Below are 19854 nucleotides of genomic sequence, written 5' to 3' on the forward strand. Positions count from 1 at the left end.
CTATGTTGTGATGTTACACTATTGTTTCAGATAAGGATGAAGGCTTCGTACCATTAAAAAGTCTAAACCCGCTGCAATTGTTTGCACCTGTCCTAAGTCAGGAATCTGATGTTCAGTAGTTGTCGTTTGTTGATGTGGTTCATAAGTGTTTCTCGTTTTTTATATAGATTAGACCGTTGGTTTTCCCGTTTGAATGGTTTTACACTAGTAATTTTTGGGGCCCTTTATAGCTTGCTGTTCGGTGTGAGCCAAGGTTCCGTGTTGAAGACCTGTACTTTGACCTATGATGGTTTACTTTTATAAATTTTGACTTTGATGAAGAGTTGTCTCATTGGAACTCATACCACATCTTCTTATATCTATTTATAAAATATCTCATATAGTTTATAAGATATTTAATATAGTTTATAAGATATCTTGTACAGTTTATAAGATATCTCATATAATTTTCTTTATAAGATATCTTATAAATTATATGGGATATCTGATAAACTATATGATATATCTGCTATCTTATAAACTATATGAGATATCTTATAAACTATATAAGATATCTTATATAAAAAGTATTTATAAGATATCTTCTAAACTTTATAAGATATCTTATATTCTTTAGAAGATATCTTATAAACTTTAGAAGATATCGTATACAGTATATAAAATATCTTATAAAGTATATAAGATATCTTATAAAGTTTATGAGATATCTTACACAAACTAGATTATATAAGATATCTTATATATTATATTATATATCTTATATAAGATATCTTGAAGTTAGAATAAATAGTAAAACGGCTTGCCATAGAGGTGGTTTATGGCTAACGTTTGTGCATCTCCTTTTCTTTTTCTTTTGTTTTAGTAAGAATGGAAATACAAAAAAGGTAAAATGAAGATTTTGGTACAATAAATTATAAAGATTGAATGAGAAACGCGTTCTTTAATTGTGAGATGCGAAATTAACAGGATTAGCATGACTAAGCCCAAATGCAAAACTTACGACACTTTAACCAAACAACGTTCACCTGTTATAATGTCAACATGCTATGATTATAATAGGGATGTCATAAATAACACTGCGTGTAACCTGCATTCCGCATGTACAGGCAAGGTATAGATCAATGTAACAATTTCGGAAGTTCGTGTCAATTTCCTTGAACTCTTGAAGTATCCCTAGGGTTTAAAACATTTTAAATAAAATAGAAAGTGGAATCATTTCACTTGCCTACCATCTAATTATCAAGATAACACCACTTAAACAAACATCACTATCAACTGGTATGTCTCACATAGATACAACTGTAGAACACATTTCGTAATATTTAGCGTTTGTTCGTGTAGCAGCAACAAAGAAAATATGATTATTTTGATGTTAATAATAACAGTTTCTTCCGTGACAGCAGATGTTGGTGAGTAGATTTAAATAATTTTTATAAACCGTGTAAATACCTTGATCTTTTCATAAAATCATGTATCATACCTGAGACTACTATACTATTATAGTAGTCTCAGATCATACTTGCTATCATGATCGTCATGTTAGGATACCAGAGACAATTTATGCATTATAATATTTCTGGCTAACGGATTGGTGTAACCATCGGAGACTGATAGTCCACGAAAACAGTACCAAAAATGTAAGGAATTTTGTATACATTCCTTTGTTTGTAGTAATATAAATGCATGGTATCGATTTCTTTGCATGTTTTATTATGATCATTAGGCCACAAAAATATGCTTGTTTTCTGCTTCCTGTCAGATAAAACAGGATAGGTAGATAGGTAAAATGAATTTATACTGAACAAAATATTTTACAGACTAGAACTTATTTTGAAATGGTTATTTAAAGAGAAATGTTATGAATTTAACAATCACGGTAGGTATAGTGTCCGCATGAATTCATGTTTTTTCTAGTGAATCGGTCCACTTTTTTCGAGTTGCAAGGGTTCTTAATGTGCAGAGTGAGCGTGGCACTCTCTCTACACGCCCCATTCTGACCGGACGTGGCTGCGTACTTGAATATCCCGCACAGCCAAACGGACGACCCACTTTGGCAGGGGTTTTACTGCCGGTCGGAAGAGGACCTAAGTGAACATAAGTTATACCCAGTCCCCCTTTGAGGTAAACAATTTAAGAAAGATTTGTTATAAATCATGTCAGTGCCGAAGTACTGACTACTGAGCTGATGATAAACTCGGGGACTTATCCAATGTATTTAATAAACAACAAAATAAATAATCTTTAATTTTTAATCTGTAAGCTTTAATACGACCCTTTTGAAATAATAATAAAAACAAACTAAATGTGTATATAATATGCGTACACCTCACACATATACATTGTCAATTTTTATTCTTTTAATTTCTGATGGGAATAAAGCTTTGATGGCACTTTATTACTGTGTGAACAAGCATAATACTGTAAACCAACTTATTTTCGGGGATACTTTATTTCGCGTTAAGCCCTTTCTAGCCCAATTCACGGCTATTTAATTTCGCGATTTTCAAATTTACTTGATGTAATTAGACAAGGAAGGATCCAAGATTTAAATTTTTTTGCGACGATTTATATTCGCGTTATTTTTCTTCTCGCGAATGTCGCGAAAATAAATCGCTCGCGAAAATTAATTGGTTTACAGTACACGCTTGATCAGACTCCTCTTTACAGTAGGGGCATTTGAACATTGTTCTTGATTTCCATTTTTAGAACGATCAAACATATTACAATCAAGACAAATAGTAAATGAAACATTTATAGTAAATGAAACATTTAGGATATATTTTCTGTTAAAAATACACTATGTGTATGTACGTCTCAATCCAACATGTCTGAGCTCACATAAAGATTGTTTACATCACGAAATATTTACTGTATGAATCCATATCGATACACTAACATGAAGATTTCTGAATACAAATTTAAAATGAACGATGCTTTTTTATGAAATTTACGTGTTAATACAGCATTATCAAACTGGTTTAATGCATTTGTTTCGTGCTTTGAAAAGTACTTTATTTTAACCTTTTCGTTGTTTTTAAACGCAAATGCACTGACATATTACATTTTAAGCCATAAGAATTTTGTTTTTTTACACTCGATAAAACAAGGACGCACTCGAAAAAACACGGACTGCTCTCGAAAAAACACGGACATATCAAAATGAATTTACTCTCCATAGTTCCTTTTCAATGCAAAAACAAGCATTTTTGTAAAGTGTCTGTATATCAAAGTATATAAAGATTCCATGTACGTTGACATTTGCATTGGTATGTGTATACAAATGGCTTTAATCTATATTGTGGAATAAACTGAACATTGTAAGGCTAAATTAAATGTTGTTTAAACAAAATAGTGTAGGGTTGATTATATCTTTTTATCACAAATACTGATTTACCTTCTATGATCTTGTATATAAGGTTCAAGCATCTTTTACGTCTTACCAGAAAAGATATCTGTTTGTTTACATTTTTGATCATATTCACTCGAAAAAACGTGATCACACTCGAAAAAAAAACCCCGATTAAGTCACTCGAAAAACCACAATCCCAGCCGGACACTAAGCCTACGGTTACAATACTAAACCAGAAATGTCCATAAAATGTGTTCAGTATGCATGCAAATTTTGGGTCAGTAGGGAGGAAGGAATCAGAACTATATTTGTTTCGCCTTGGAGAAATTCTTTTACATAAAACAAAGGAAAGAGATAAAGAATAATAACGCCTATGTTTATTCAAAACTGACTTGTTTAATTACATGTAGATGTGAACATTTCCCTAGTAAGATTCTGTTGGTATGTCGTACAGAAGGTAGATAAGTCAACTTTAAAATAATTGCAACAGGTATCATTCAATGACAAATAGTATTTCATTTTAAAGCTCGGGCATAACTTTCTACAGATAAATATTGTGATATGCACACCTATCTGCGATACATCTAAAACTTTGAAGACAATGTCCTTGCTGCATGATATTTAATATTTTATTTTATTAACCAATCATGGTGCCCAAAATTTGAGCTATACAATCAAATGAATTACAAAATAAAGCACAATAAATGATTAAAATTAGTACATTTAAACAAAAACATGTATTCACATTTAAACAAATTAACATACTTATAAAAAATGTCATTGGTAAAACATTAAGTCATTTTGGAAGCCACTGTGACCTGGATGCTGCATGTGTACATCTAGTGATGATGCGTTTGCCTCTCGCTTGTCTGTTTTTGTATATAATTGCATGGAAGTATTATAATGTCGACATATTACTAGTCCAATTGTTCTGAAGTCTGATGGTCTTTTTAGAGCTTGCTGGGACCCAAGGAAGTCCTAAAAATGCCGTCATTAGTCAGAGAAATCTCGAACTAATATAATACTTCAATGATGCTAGTATTTGATATTGTAAGCCCAATAAATCGTTACAGGATATTTCTGGCATGTGACAGATTTCCACTGGGATCATACTTACATGAGTCAGGACCTTTCCTGTAATGAAGTCGTAGAAACCTATGGTATATATGGTGATTATTGGTGTGATGCCCCCTGGAAACTGGTGAACGACAGCGTTGAAGCAATGAAGGCACTGAAACCTGATCCTGACTTTATATTGTGGACAGGGTATACTTTTCTTGACTTCCTTTCAATTTCTAGCGTTAAAGAGATAATGAATTTTAGTTTTTTTTTCAATGATAAAGGCATACTTATACGTATTGAGGATAACACTAGGAATTTACATTTTTAACGATTTTTTACACTGCATGGAATTTTTTATAGCCAGTAAGAAGCAATGGCTAACGGACTACTTAATATCAGACTTAAACCGTTAGAGTGTACAGGTTATAAAATGTTGCACGTATTTGAAATCGGTCTAAAGAGTATAGAAAATTATGTGATTATTAAGCTTTATAATTTGGCACACCGCTGTTGTACCGATTAAAAAAAAAACACAAATCAGAATATTCGCTGAAAAATAGCATTATTCTTCAAAGGTGGGATAATTTATTAAGATGACTATTGATGACACTTAAAATTGATTTCAGAGACAATACTCCCCATACAAGTGATGAAAACGTTAATTTTGAAATCCATGATGCAATATTGGGGAACATTACTAATCTTCTGAAGGACGTATTTACGACTGTTCCTGTGTATGCCACGTTAGGAAACCACGACTACTTTCCTCATAACCAGTTCCCAGAGACTGGTAATTTGCTGTATAACAGGTCTTATGATAGATGGAAAAGTTGGATTGGTGAAGAAAGCATGGATCCATTTCTCCGCGGTAAATGTGCTGAGAAAAAAACATATTTATTTAGATTTTTGTTTGTTAGATCGGTTGTAGCAGCCTCACATTGATTGGTATAACCGAGTGGTTTTCTTTGTATCACTATATATCTATAGCACAACTTAATAAAATTGAGAATGGAAATGGGGAATATGTCAAAGAGACAACAACCCGACCAAAGAGCAGACAACAGCCGAAGGCCACCAATGGGTCTTCAATGCAGCGAGAAAATCCCGCACCCGGAGGTGGTCCTCAGCTGGCCCCTAAATAAAATTATGTACTAATTCAGTGAAAATGGACGTCACACTAAACTCCAAAACATATAAATGAACTAATATTAAAAAACATACAAGACTAACAAAGGCCAGAGGCTCCTGACTTGGGACAGGCGCAAAAATGCGGCAGGGTTAAACATGTTTTGTGAGATCTCAACCCTCCCCCTATACCTCTAGTCAATGTAGAAAAAAGAAACACATAGCAATACGCGCAGTAAAACTCAGTTTAAAAGAAGTCCGAGTCCGATGTCAAAATAGGTAACAAAAGAAACTAAGCAAAATGACAATGATACATAAATAAACAAAGGACTACTAGCAGTTACTGACATGTCAGCTCCAAACCTCAATTAAACTGATTGAAAGACTATGTCTTCATCATATGAAAATCAAGTACAATCCCTCCCGTTAGGGGTTTAGTATCATACCATCATAAAATATGTGAGAAGAACATAACCCGTTCTTAAAACAATTAATGCAATAATTAATCGTTAAAAATCCACTATTATTCCTGTTTTGTACATATACATTCAAACAACTAAAATATTTTCTTATTATTTTTTTATAATTAACGTTATAGTATATATTTTAATTCAAGGTGCATATTACACACTTAAGACTGCAACTGGTTTGAGAATTGTTGGACTGAATACAAATCTTTACTATACTTCTAACAAACAAACTGGTAGTACAGAGGATCCCGCCGGCCAGTTTGTCTGGTTAGAGAAAGTACTGGAAGCAGCAAAGGTAGCCAATGAAAAGGTCAGTAAATGTAAACAATGCATCCTGAGACTACTCTAACGTAGTTAACTTTACCAGTAGACACTGTTTGATTGCGAAATCGCCTCGTGAGCTCATATTTTTCTCCTAAAAAGATCATTTTCATTTATTTATCATCATGGGATTTATATGTGTATTCAGGAGTGGTGTTATTTCCGTTTCAAATCTGCTATACGACTATAGAAGGATACCAGAGTGACTGCAATAAAAGAAGTATAAACACAAAGTATAAAAGAATTAAGCAAAGAACTTGTCCTTCCAATTTTTCTCTTTTTTGCTTTCATTTTAGTATCAATTCACTTTGTATATCTAAAGTTTGATAGAGACAGAAATGCTTCATTTATATTGTTTGTGTTGAAATTCTATATACATTTACTTTGGGTATGGCACAAAATCTCACCTTTCTGTGCTGTTCTTGAACGTTTTTTGTATGAAATCTACCGCGAGGTACAGTGACGGATATTAGAGTGTAGAATGGTATGGTTTCTATTTCAGTGATGATCTTTTATGTACATTTTGTTATTCCACTAAATGAGATTAAAGAAGGATGTTAAAGTGTATCAATACAAGTTTAACGCCACCACATATCCATGGACTTATCCAAAAGCAGAAACCTTATCAGTGACTGTCTTCAGTTACAACTTACTGTTTCTTTCAGTGTCCTCACAAGCCCAAAAGAAGAGCCCATTCATGGTAAGCCTACCTCAAGTTAGGATCCTCGACAAAGGTTGTCTAAGCTTTTATCTCTTTATAGATCTTTTGGTATTCATTTGATGTTTTACCTTATATAAGTTCTGTAAAACTTTCTTACATCTCAATGGGATACTGTCTTTCGTTTATCAATAGGGACTTTTTAGGGCATAGTTGGTTCACATTTTGTTATCTTGGGGACTTTTATAACTTCCTTTATGATATGGGTGTGCTCATTGTTGAAGACAGCATGGTGACCTGTAGTTGTTTACAGCTATGTCATTTGGTCTTTGGTGGGTATTTGTCTCATAGGCAATTTTCATACCACATCTTGCATTGTAAATAGTTTGAATCATTAACTCAACAAAATGTTTTTCCCTCTGTTATCTATAAATAAATGTCCATTTGCAGTTTAGATTTAGGAATACAGCAATTGCATGCATTTAATCGAATGACTGGTTTGCACGCGACGCAGAAATATGCATAGTCACGTTTTGTCATATTCTGTATATTATATCTTGGTAACACCGTACATTCCGGTTACATGTAACTGTCCCTAGATAACTTTAGAATATCACCAATAAGAATATTTTAAAATGTGACCTGATCAAACGAGTTATTGTTTCATGATACGTATATGTATTCCTTTGCATATTTGACTAGGTTCTAGTAACGGCACACGTACCACCGGGTGTAAATCCCACCACTGGTAGAGTCCCCTGGATGTATCCACAGTATAATACCAAACTGAACAGTATATTCATGAACTATACAGAACAGATTATTGGGATGCACTTTGGACACGAACATTCAGACAATTTTAGGGTCTACCATGACGACGCAGGTACCAATAGTTTGTGATATTAACCATCGGGCATCATCGTGAATTTTTCAAATGAAATTAATTAATCCAGTAAGAAAAATTCATAACTCAGCTGAAATAATGTCGGGTCTTTTCAATACTCCAATATATGTTGATTTTCTGGAAAAAATAGTGAATATTCCAATGAAAGGTCTCAGATTATGATAAATTTTTTTTGTACGAGTACAAAATGTATGTTTCTATGAGAATGTAAAAATTCTAAAATCATACTTAGAAAACGTTTTTTATGAAATACTTTTCACTTTGATATTTAGAATGTCATGTTTATTTTTACTTTATGTCATCATCGTGAATTTCTAGAACTGAATTTCACTATTCCAACAAGGAAAAAATACTATACTGAGCTAAAATATTGTTAGGTATTTTAACTATTCTTAAATACGACTAGATACGCTGCATTTTGAGAAAAAGGATGAATACTTCTGTTAAAAATCTAAGGTACGAGTGTATTCCATGAAACTGTGAACATTCAATAATTTTACTTATACCATACCTTTATGATGAAATGTTTTCCACTTTTTCATTTTGTTTGTCATGTTTATTTTTACAGGTGAGGGTGTAATTGCACAGTTTTGTGCGCCTTCTGTAACGCCTTGGCGGTACAAATTTGCTGGTAGAACTGGACCCGCTCATAATCCAAGTTTCAGGCTACTAAAATACGACAGATCGAATGGAAACTTGCTAGACTTTACACAGTATTATATGGATTTACCAGAAGTCAATAGGAACAATCAATCTGAATGGAAAATCGAATATAATGCCACCACGGCCTATGGGTTGGTTGACCTCTCTCCTTCGTCGATGGCACAACTTGTTACCCGGATGAAAACTCAGAAGAACCAAGAATTTCAATCTTTCCGTAAATTCTGGACAGTTAGTGTTAGTGAGAATTATAAAGAACTATGTGATGAAAAATGCCATGCTGGTTTTTATTGTAATTCTAGACATTTGGAAAAAGACAGTTTTGAAAACTGCTTTAATGGTCTTACAACTTCGGCAGCACCGTTTTCGCCAAATTATAATGGCTTAACATTCAGTCTCCTAGTGATATGTTCAACTTTTGTCACACAGTTTGTTTAAATTAAATACTTTTCTGTTTACCAATTGATGAAAAATAGTGGATCTTCTAAAAGCTAGATCATGTACAAACACTTAGTTAAACCCTTTCGTGATTAAAACAAATACAAATATGTCACGTATAACTTTGTACCATCTTTCATATTCTTGTTACGATTTTCGGTCCACATAATTGATAGTTGCCTTATAACTAATATCTTGATATTCTTACACATCTGTAAATAGTGTACAATTACTCTATAAAGAACTAGAAATCCTACTAATTAGATATAGGAAGATGTGGTATGAGTGCCAATGAGACAACTCTTCATCCAAGTAACAATTTATAAAAGTAAACCATTATAGGTCAAGGTACGGCCTTCAACACGTAGCATTGGCTCACACCGAACAGCAAGCTTTAAAGGGCCCCAAAAATTACTAGTGTAAAACCATTCAAACGGGACAACCAACGGTCTAATCTATATAAAAACGAGAAACGGGAACACGTATGAACTACATAATCAGACGACAACTACTGTACATCATATTCCTGACTTAGGACAGGTGCAAACATTTGAAGCGGGACTAAGAATACAAATAAATTTTTACCCTTTCGCTTGGAATAAGAAACATTTAAAATGGGTGAAGGTGGAGGGGTGTAAATCACTTACAGCTGATGTATTCAAAATCAACCATATCATTGTTGAAGGCCGTACAGTTGCCTTTAATTGCTTACATCCACTTCATTTGAACTTTGGTGGATAGTTGTCTCATTGGCAATTATACCACATCTCCTTATTTTTAAACATATCGTACATTTGTAAATGAAACAATCGTTGTCGGTAAACTTTAGAAATATAAAAAAAAAATGTGCATCTTTTAAGGCATGACATATTATCTGTGTAGAGAACTTCTATTTTGTATGCAAAGATTATAAACATAATATGAAGTTTACTGTGAATTTCAAATGTTTATTGATTGAACAGAAAATAGGAAATTGCTGAGACATGTTTCCATTATACTTTACATGGGGTTTAATTTTTCATACCAACCACATCCTCTGATTATCATAAAACATAATTTTCTGTTAAGAAAATGAAGTGCAAAAAAAAAAAATTGTTTACTGAATAGGGTTATTTGCTACTCCAGTCATACACATTTTTTGCTATTTGCTAGACGTGATGCTACCAAAGCTTATAGTTATAATGAGATCCATAATTTGTGTTTAAACTATTGCTGTGATAATTGAACCTCCGGGTTCGTGGAATCTTTTTAACGAACCAATGCTTATTCATTGTATCTACATTATAAAAGCCTCTTAATTGTATTCTTTTCCGTAAGACTAATATACAGTTTACATCTTTATTACTTGCGTATCATAAAGTTTTGTCAGAACAATCGTCTGCATATTGTTTATATCTGTAATATGTTTCTTGAATAAATATTTATTTTTTATTATTTATTTGTATACTGTCAATCCTAAGATTTATTGTTCAAATGTGCATTCACATATAAATATGATCATATTTTGTCCGTCGGTACCTACACGAAGATTGTGGTGAGATTTATCAATAATCATTATACATAGGATTTTTATAAAATTTGATTCATGAAACACACTCGTACTTGACTCTATTAGATGCATAGGTTGTTACTATGCGATGTTTCAGAACCCCTAAAGTAAATAGCCGACTTTAGTTTTTGCGTTATCGTAGTCACTAGCAGATGTCACACCCCAATTAAATATCGACATGGGTGTATAAACATTTCATAAACATTGTATGAGGGTACACTTTGATGGGGTTTACAGAATCGAGAATAATTGTCCATTACTATAGAAAATTAGACAAAACATAAAGCCGGAAAAGAGGAAAATAGACCAATTTTCAAAGGTAGAACGAATGTCTTCTGGCATCTTGGATTGTAAAATAGCCGAACACAATTGGTCCTGATCTTTAATGAAATATGCAACTGTTGAAGAATGCAATTTATTTTACATCTAAAAGAGAAAAAAAATATGTGTTTTATTATTGTTACGACTGTTTTTACAAAAACAGAATGTTTTGTTTTGATTTTATTCAATCCTTTTATTTAATTTCGGCGTACAAGGGGAAACAATTCAGATATCAAACATTTATAGAGGAACATACAGTATTTTTTTTAAGGCAGTGGCTATTCAGTTGCCGGCTTCCTTAGCGCTATTTATATAGAGTCATGCTATTTTGCCGGTCTTATTTCAGATTTTTCTTCAGACTAGATGACATTAAATTTTTATTGAAACTAAAGTCAGCGGTTGATGACAGTCTGGTGATAGAGGAGGAACACATATCAACCCCGCCCTAAAATAGTTTCAAGTACGCGTCCTGAGACAAACTAGTGAATATAAAATTGATAAAAAAATACCGATATTGTAAAGACGATGCATGGAAATCTATTGACTGCATCTTTTCTATGAAAGTTGAATATAATTTATAAATCTGCAATTTTTGTAAATGTGATGCAGACGTAAAAAACATACCACATCTCCTTATTTTTATATAAGTGTAATGCGCAGTTCATGTCTGCATTGGCAGCATCCTCCTTTTGCAAGACTAAAATATGCCCCAAAAGGAAGGCACTGGTTTTGTAACACTTGTAAAGCATTTTGAGGTGGTTGAATGTTACTTTTGATTTAAAAACTTATAGGATATTTTTATTGAAATGTTTAGTTATAATGTCGATTTTAATATGCATGCTTTGCTTAATGTGTATTATATTAAAAAAAAAGACATATTTTTTTAGAGACTTCTTATTATAACAGTAAAGAATATCAATTTCAATATGCATGCTTTGCTTATTTATAAATGCTTTAAGAAGGCATGTTTTTTAGAGGTTTTTTTTTATTAAACTGTATGTTTCTATATTTTTCTATTCTTAATTAATATACTGAAGACCGGCAAAATAGCAAAACTCTATATAAATCGCCGGAGCCGGCAAAATAGCGCTATGGAGGCTATTTTGTCAGAGCCGGTAAAATAGCACCTAAGAGGCCTTTTTTTTAAACTTAATTTGCTTGCTTTGTTGCGAGTCCATTGACCCCATTTTTTATTTTTATTTTCCGAAAGCAAATCAGAACAGCTATCTTCTCGTATAATTTTAAAAAGTTAAAGTTTAATTTTCTTTCTAATTCATACACTATTCTTTTCTTCTTCTCCGTGTAATTCTTTACAAAATCTCACAATTTTGCACAACCTATAGCTTAGAAAAAGTTCCTGTGACTCAAAACGTGTGGATCAACTGGTCTTCACACTGCTTTCAGTTTCTGACAAAAAAAGTAATGATACAGGTAATAATTTGACAAATATTTTTTCTATCTGTCGTACAAAAGAAATTTGATATTTGAATTTCAATAAAATTTTACAAAACAAATTCGTCTTCAGCCAGGAAGCACCCTTACAATCGTAAAACAGCTATAATCAGGTTCACGTATTGCACACTGTGACATTTATTTAAGAACGCAATTGGTCAAATGGAAGATTCCCCAAATTCTCTCTTCAATGAATTTCTTTAGAAAGTTACGCTTTGTTTTCCACAGCTAGGCTCAGTATTCGGAAAAAAAACCCACATAATAAATACTAAAGAAAAAAAAATGAACACTCAGTCTTTTCTAGCTCAAGGTCTATATTCACTTAAAAAACACACAAAAATAAAAGCTGTCGTAAATTTATGATATTGCAAAGCACTTCATATCTTTTGAAAAGATTAAACTTGTGTTTTCAACTTTTGGGTAGATTTAGTTTTACTGTATTTGAACTTCACGGTTCAATAGACCACAACACCTTCGATTCTCTTTTTTGATTGGTTACTATGATTTCAAGGGTTGTTCTTTTTGTTCTAATTTTTCAACTCTTATCATGAGGGAATCATTTATAGCTTATAAAGTTACATTGTCTGAAACTGACTGTCCACATAGATTAAATATTTTTTGGTGCGAAAGTTGATTTTATAAGGTAAGTTTTATTCTTTCTTTATTAATAACATAATAATGGTCTAGTAATAGTTTATATAGTGACACACAGAATGAATGTCAAGTTTATTTTGGTGACTGTCGAAAGGAGTTTATAAAAAGACAATAAGAAAAGAAGATTTTACGGTCAGTTTTCGTAATTAGTTTTCTATTTAAATTGGTATACTCTTATATTTAGTCTCTGGTTATACTTCTATTACTTTACCAATGAATTGACTGAACGCGGCGAGTCGAGTAGACCGGTATGAATAATATTGTGTAAATGGATTTGAAATACCATTTAATAGAAATAAAAAATACTTCCATATAGATGAAATTTGAATTTTTATCAGAAATAGGATTTTTGTAGCCTAAACTATAAACAATACTTTACAGAACAACATACAAGAATATGTAATATATTTTTACAGTCCATTTATGAAACAAAATAGAGGTGAAAGATAACAAAGGGACAATCATAACTTGCATTAAGTCAATGAGAGATGGACAAAACCATGACAGAAAACAAAAAAAAGATGAAAAGACAAACAGCCTTTAAATACTGCTTAAAAAAAATGCTGAGCAAAAATACATTCATCATGTTTCTCGGGGAAAAAAACACAATACAATATTCAGAGAAAAACTTGGATGCAATAAACATTTTGTAAATGCTCAAATTACTCACAAGAGTTAAATAATGTTTAAATCCAAAATTAACCTTCAAATTAGTAGAACAACGAAGTTTCCTCTTCTGCATGAATGTTAAGCACCATTAGTACTGCAAACAGAGTTAATTTTTTTGGACTTTAATGTATTTGAAGAATACCCAGCTATATATAGTGTACTTGCAAACTCGGCAGACTGGTTTATAACATAGACAAAATATATTTATCAACCGTGGCAAAAGTGCGATGTGACTCGCTTTTACCAATTTGTTCAATATAAAACCAAATCAGTTTAAAAATATGCCATGGACATTGACAGGAATCTGTATCTGGAGACTTCATAACAATTAAATTGCCTAGGACCTTAAAACAAGGAATTATTTGAATCTTTATGATAAAAACTAACCAAACTAAAGAGCCATGCATGCATGTCATGGTTCATTTTACTTTCACTGATATTTCAGTAAACTAACTTAAACCCCCTCCCTCACCTCCCCTCTTATCTTTTTCCTAAATTGGGATAGTTTTCATCATTCATTTCTTATCAATTTTCCAAAATTAAAATTATCCTAGATTCAAATAATAGCTAGTTTAAGTGTAATATCACTAAATCATAGTACGTCACATCCGGTTGCATATGAAAAAGGGTGAAAAAAAAATATTCCCTTGAATTTGACAGTTGTAGTAAATTAATCCTACATTTCATTGCAGTAAAAAATCATAAACATATATCTTGGGTGTTTCAATGCACCATTATTTTTTTATTTGGTGTTTCTATAGAATATTTAGGAAAATTGAGGTTACATGCTTACTAAAGCTTGAACACAGGAAAAAAAGGGGTGAAAATTTGATTGATTAACTTCCAGTGATGGTTATTTTCTTATATGCAATGAAATGTTATGTGATATTTTGTCTATAGTACTGGACAGGATAAAACTTTACTCATGCCAAGTATTTCTTTATTTGAAACAAAGATAAATTCTGCACAATTTTTTGAAAAGTGCAAATTTAACAAAGACTAATTGGGGAAATCAATGGTGGAATTACAACTTTATTTGCCTTAAAATTCAAAATGTTTTCCAGTCTGGTTTGGATAAACCTTCGAATTAAAATACCTTTTCATTAAATAATTAACACCAGTTCACTAATATCATTCGGCAGATTTTACTGTTGAGACTGTTTGCTGTCATATCTATCAAACATATCAACAACTATAGCAGCATTGGCAATGTATGATTTCTGATTGAGCCATCTCCCTAAAAGTGTTCAATTTCTTTACATATAAAAACTGTACAAAGGCAATTTCCTGTCTGATATGTATGGTAACTGATAACCAACAAATAAATTTGGAAACATCTTGTTTATAGAAGCACCTAACAAAGCTTCATTGACACTATGGTTATCTTCCGGGGAAATAATATCAGACCTAAGAGCACTAGCAGAAGAGTAAAATAACTGCTCCTCATTTAACATGTATAACCTAGTTATTAGAGTATTAGACCCACCTTTAATAATTGGTCCTTTTTTATCCAACATACTTGAAATAAAAACTTACGAACAATTATTACGCTTTTAAAACTCATCTTGTTAAGCCAAAGACTTTTTTATTGTTATCTCCTCAAACACTGTTTTTCTTGTGAGTGTATCTGTTCCGTAACCAAAAAAGATAACAACAAAATTCTTTTTCATATTTGGTCGTTACATTTTCAGGAATTTTTGGCTGATTTAGATCGCAGCGATTCGTTGAAATCTTATAGGAGTTATCTACCCTTACCAAATAAATTTGTGGTTATGATTTTGTAACTCATAAACCGTAAGCCATATAAACCTAGAGTCTTTTTATTTGAGGTCCTTGGGTCCTAACTTAGAAAATAAGGTCAAGGTCAAAGGTCAAGGTCATGTTCTCAATTTTGACTTTTGCTTGTTTTTGCATTTTCTCTGACACTTTTAAAGTAATATATAAAGGAACTAGTGCATGATATTTGCTTTATAGTGATGAAGATATGATATATATATGGTCTGAAACAATCCAATAGGATGTATTACCCCTGAAATGTTTTATTTTAAGGTAAATTGATTATTACTTCAGATTGGTACATGATAATTTTAAAGCCATAAGGTCTTTTGCAAAATGTTGGGTGACATATGACCTTGAAAGATGTCAACCGGAAGTGACCATGACTGAACCGGAAGTAGTCATTTTTGCACTTATTTCATGGAAAAGTATACCGATAATCCATATATTTTTTAAATGGACATACACAAACCTATCATTTGAGACCGGAAGTGACATTCTATTACAGGAAGAAGCAAATTATCTTCCTTTTTACAGGCTAAAGTATATATAAACCATATATTTTTGGAATCAGTGTAAATACAGCTATCATATGAGACCGGAAGTGACATTTTTGGAAGTTGACAATTATCTCCCTTATTTCAGGCAAAAGTGTAAAGAAACCATATATTCATTGAATCAGTATGAAGAAACCCATGATTGAACGCCAAAAGTAACTTTGTGTAAATTGGAAATAGCTTCTTCGAAATGGAAAAAAAATTAATACTAAACTCGTTCAAAGGGTATCTACACGTCTCAATCTTCAAAATCGATTATCTAAAAATACTACAATTGCTAACATTTTTAATAACAAAAATCGTGGTTACCCTTCTATCGATAAGTGTCATGCCAAAAAATGACTTACATGTCCCCGTCTTTCCATCAACAATACGGTAAGGTCCACGTTTAATGGTCGCACATTTTCCTTAAATTTTGAAACTGATATCACTTGAAAAACTATCAGTATTATATATTTACACACATGAAACAAACCGGGATGCGGTATTCAGTACGTAGTTGAAACTGGACGATATTTATCTGAAGGCACACGGAGCCTCGGTGGCCGAGTGGTCTAAGTAGTTACTACTGTAATCACTAGCCAGTCAACACTGAGGTTGTGAGTTCGAACCCCGCTCGTGCGGGTGCACTCGACTCCAATCTTAATTGACTAGGATTGTCAGTTTTCCTATCGAAGGTCGGTAGTTTTCTCCGGGCACTCCGGCTTCCTCCACCAATAAAAACTGGCCGCCACGAAATAGCCCAAAAGCGGTGCTTAAAAGTGGCGTTAAAACACCAAAAATCAAATCAAATCAAATCTAAAGGCACACAAGAATAGCTGAGGACCACCTCCGGGTGCCGGATTTTCTCGCTGCGTTGAAGACCCATTGGTGGCCTTCGGCTGTTGTCTGCTCTTAAGTTGGTTTGTTGTCTCTTTGACATATTCCCCATTTCCATTCTCCATTTTATCTTATCAACTATTTAAAAAATTGAAGTGGAAAGACCTTCAATTGTTCTCTGAACAATTGGTTTTAAATTATGTATTAAATTTGTAAGTCCCTGCACTAGTTTTATAATGTAATGTAATGTTTTCAGTCATTATTTTTTTCAATAACAAAAAGGACAAAATAATATGAAAATCATAACTGACAGTAATAAAAAAATAACAAGTAAGATCATTTGCTCATTGTGTAAAGCCGTACGGTGACCTATAGCTGTTAATTTCTGTATCAATTGGTCTCTTGTGTAGAGTTGTCTCATTGGCAATCATACCACATCTTCTTTTTTATATATGATGTTTATTTTCAACTATTCAAGATTTTCATTTAAATTTTAAATTTTATCCTATTTTGAAGCAGCCATTTTGTTTTGATCTTTAGGTACAATTTAATCATTATCATCTGGAGATAATTAGATAACAAATCAAATCGGTCAACTAAATTTCAGATGTGCAAAATGTGAGCAGGCTGCTCATATGAGCATTTGCAAGTGAGGTTTTTAACATGCAAATTAGGTTAGGGAGCTGCCATTTAATTTTTATGGGGGGGCTAGGATGAAAAATTTTGTCCTGCATTTTTTTTTAGTCGTAAACTCTGTCCTGCCTTTTTATTTTTCACTCTATTCGGTCCTGCCTTCTTTTTTTTTTTGGTTTATCCTGACTATTTTTTACATAAATTGTCATCCTGCCTTTTTTTTTACTAGAAACTCCTGTCCTGCCTATTTTTTTCAAATTTCATCCTAAGCCCCCCCCCCATAAAAATCAAATGGTAGCTCCCTTAGTTTCATATGTGCAATTTTTTGCTCACAAAATGCTCACCTAATTTGCATGTTAAAAACCTCATGTGCAATCATGTTAGTTTCTAACGTTAGATCTAATGGGAGCATCTTATGTGCAACTTAATGTTAGCACCATTTGGTAAGGGTTGCCATATCTTTTCACTACTGTAATCTTGAAAGTGTTTACGAAGACTTCATTTTTGCACTCAGCTACATTGGCATCTCCTACAGTAAGGTCATAGCTAAACAATGTTTTGACATCCAGGATGATCCCTTGGCAATTTTAGAATTTTTGAATATAGAATTTTAACGTACGTGTTTCAAATAGCTGCTATGGAAACAAACTACAACATATATTTTTTTTACACTTTTGAATAGTGTGTAGTTTTAATGTTCTTCAACTTTGTAAACATCCTTATTGTTTTAATTGATTAACTTTATTTCCATGGTACTTTAACTTTTTTCACCTTTTCAGGCAATATGTTGTTTGGTCTAATCTATTACCATAACAAAGACAGGTACTTAAATCAGGCTGTTAGTTTTTTCTTTTGAATTGTTTTACATTTGTCATTTCAAGGCCTTTTATAGCTGACTATGGGATATGGTTTTTGCTCATTGTTGAAGGCCATACAGTGACCTATAGTTGTTAACTTCTATGACATTTGGTATCTGGTGGAGAGTTGCCTCATTGGCAATTAAAAAATTACCACATCTTATTTTTTTATATATTTGGCTAATATCAAGCATAGTTTACATTTAGAGTAATGCAGGTTCTTGGAGCCTCATGTTTTAAGGTTAACTGTTCTTAGATTAAAACGTTTTCCTCCTTTAGGGGAATGTATTAATTATTATCTGAACGAAATTCTGTTACATAATATGGTGAAATACCTTTGTCAGGTTAAAATATTTTTGTACACAGCCAGTTACTCAAGCGTGAAGTGAGTAGAGCTGAGTGAACACATTTATTACCTGTAGGATCATGTGATCAAAAGGTTAGAATTTGGCTCCAGATTAGTTTGATCATTACTTGGACATGCATTTTTTTTGCCTTATAGGGACTTTGTTGAAACAAAAATATGTTCAAAAGATTGAGGAGTTTCAGGTATTATTTAGTTATAATTTTTTTGTCTCAGTGTGATAATTATTTGGGATTTTAAAACTTTTAGTTCGTACATTTGAAGAATCAAATGATTTCACAAATTTTTCATGCAGAATAAGGTTAATGGATGTGACACAAAATGACTTTTATCATTTCTTCACATTGGTTTATTGTAGATGTAAAACATCTTCCAAATATCTACCTTTTTCAAGTTTTCAAGTTTTGCAAAAGCAGAGTGGGTTTAGAGGGAAACTGGGTGCCTGACCCCCCTCCCTTATGGAGCTAAATTTATGGTTGATCTTGACTATTTACCAGTTCCATTTAAAATTTATTTTTGTTTTGGAGTCCGAGGACCCCCTTTTTCAAAATCCTGGATCTGAACCTGAGAAGTAACAGTAACTAACCTTTAACCCTGTAACCATGGTAACCTGATATGGAATCACATCTTTTTTATTTTTTATTAAAGAATTTAAGTAATCTCTACAACATATTGAGGAAAGGAGGTCACATTCAATATGTTTCTGTGTAAGGGACGATAACATATTTACCCTTTGAATTTGAGTTAAGTTTTTGTTCTGGTTGGGTACAACCTTCTCAATTGGTTTAAATTATGTCAAAACCTTATATTTCTATTTCTATGATCATTTGACTTAATGAAAATCGGAAAGTATTGAGGCAAGTTTGACTCTTCTCATCAGCAAGTAGATTGGGTTGTTCTATAGTCTTCCGGTATATCAAATTTTTCATTGATCTGTTTTAATATTAAATGTTTCTTTTCAGTTCTTGGAGTACTATAAACTTACAGTCATCTAACTTTGTATTCAGATGCATTTAGGATAACCAGACAGTATTACAACTCCATTATGTAGACTTTCAACAATGGTAGACCCCGTGTATACATGTACTTAGGTCTTTTGTTTCTACATGTCTTTTGATATAACTGATCAGTCACTTTGTCCTTTTTAAATAAGTACTTATGTTCATCTTAAACTATACTTTTTTTCTGAATGATTGATTTTTCTTATTCTACTCTT

General features: G+C 32.5%; 1 protein-coding gene across 1 annotated transcript; it reads left to right on the plus strand.

Moving 5' to 3' along the window:
* Window positions 1–1239: 1239 nt before the first annotated feature.
* On the plus strand, window positions 1240–10418 carry LOC127735325 (acid sphingomyelinase-like phosphodiesterase 3b). The gene is made up of 6 exons (XM_052245478.1): window positions 1240–1409; window positions 4423–4615; window positions 5038–5279; window positions 6153–6316; window positions 7688–7868; window positions 8458–10418. The coding sequence occupies exons 1-6, from the start codon at window positions 1358–1360 to the stop codon at window positions 8985–8987; spliced, it is 1362 nt and encodes a 453-aa protein (XP_052101438.1). The 5' UTR covers window positions 1240–1357; the 3' UTR covers window positions 8988–10418.
* Window positions 10419–19854: the final 9436 nt, after the last annotated feature.

Source organism: Mytilus californianus, unplaced genomic scaffold (assembly GCF_021869535.1).
Source record: "Mytilus californianus isolate M0D057914Y unplaced genomic scaffold, xbMytCali1.0.p SCAF_3, whole genome shotgun sequence".
NCBI classification, from domain to species: Eukaryota; Metazoa; Mollusca; class Bivalvia; order Mytilida; family Mytilidae; genus Mytilus; species Mytilus californianus.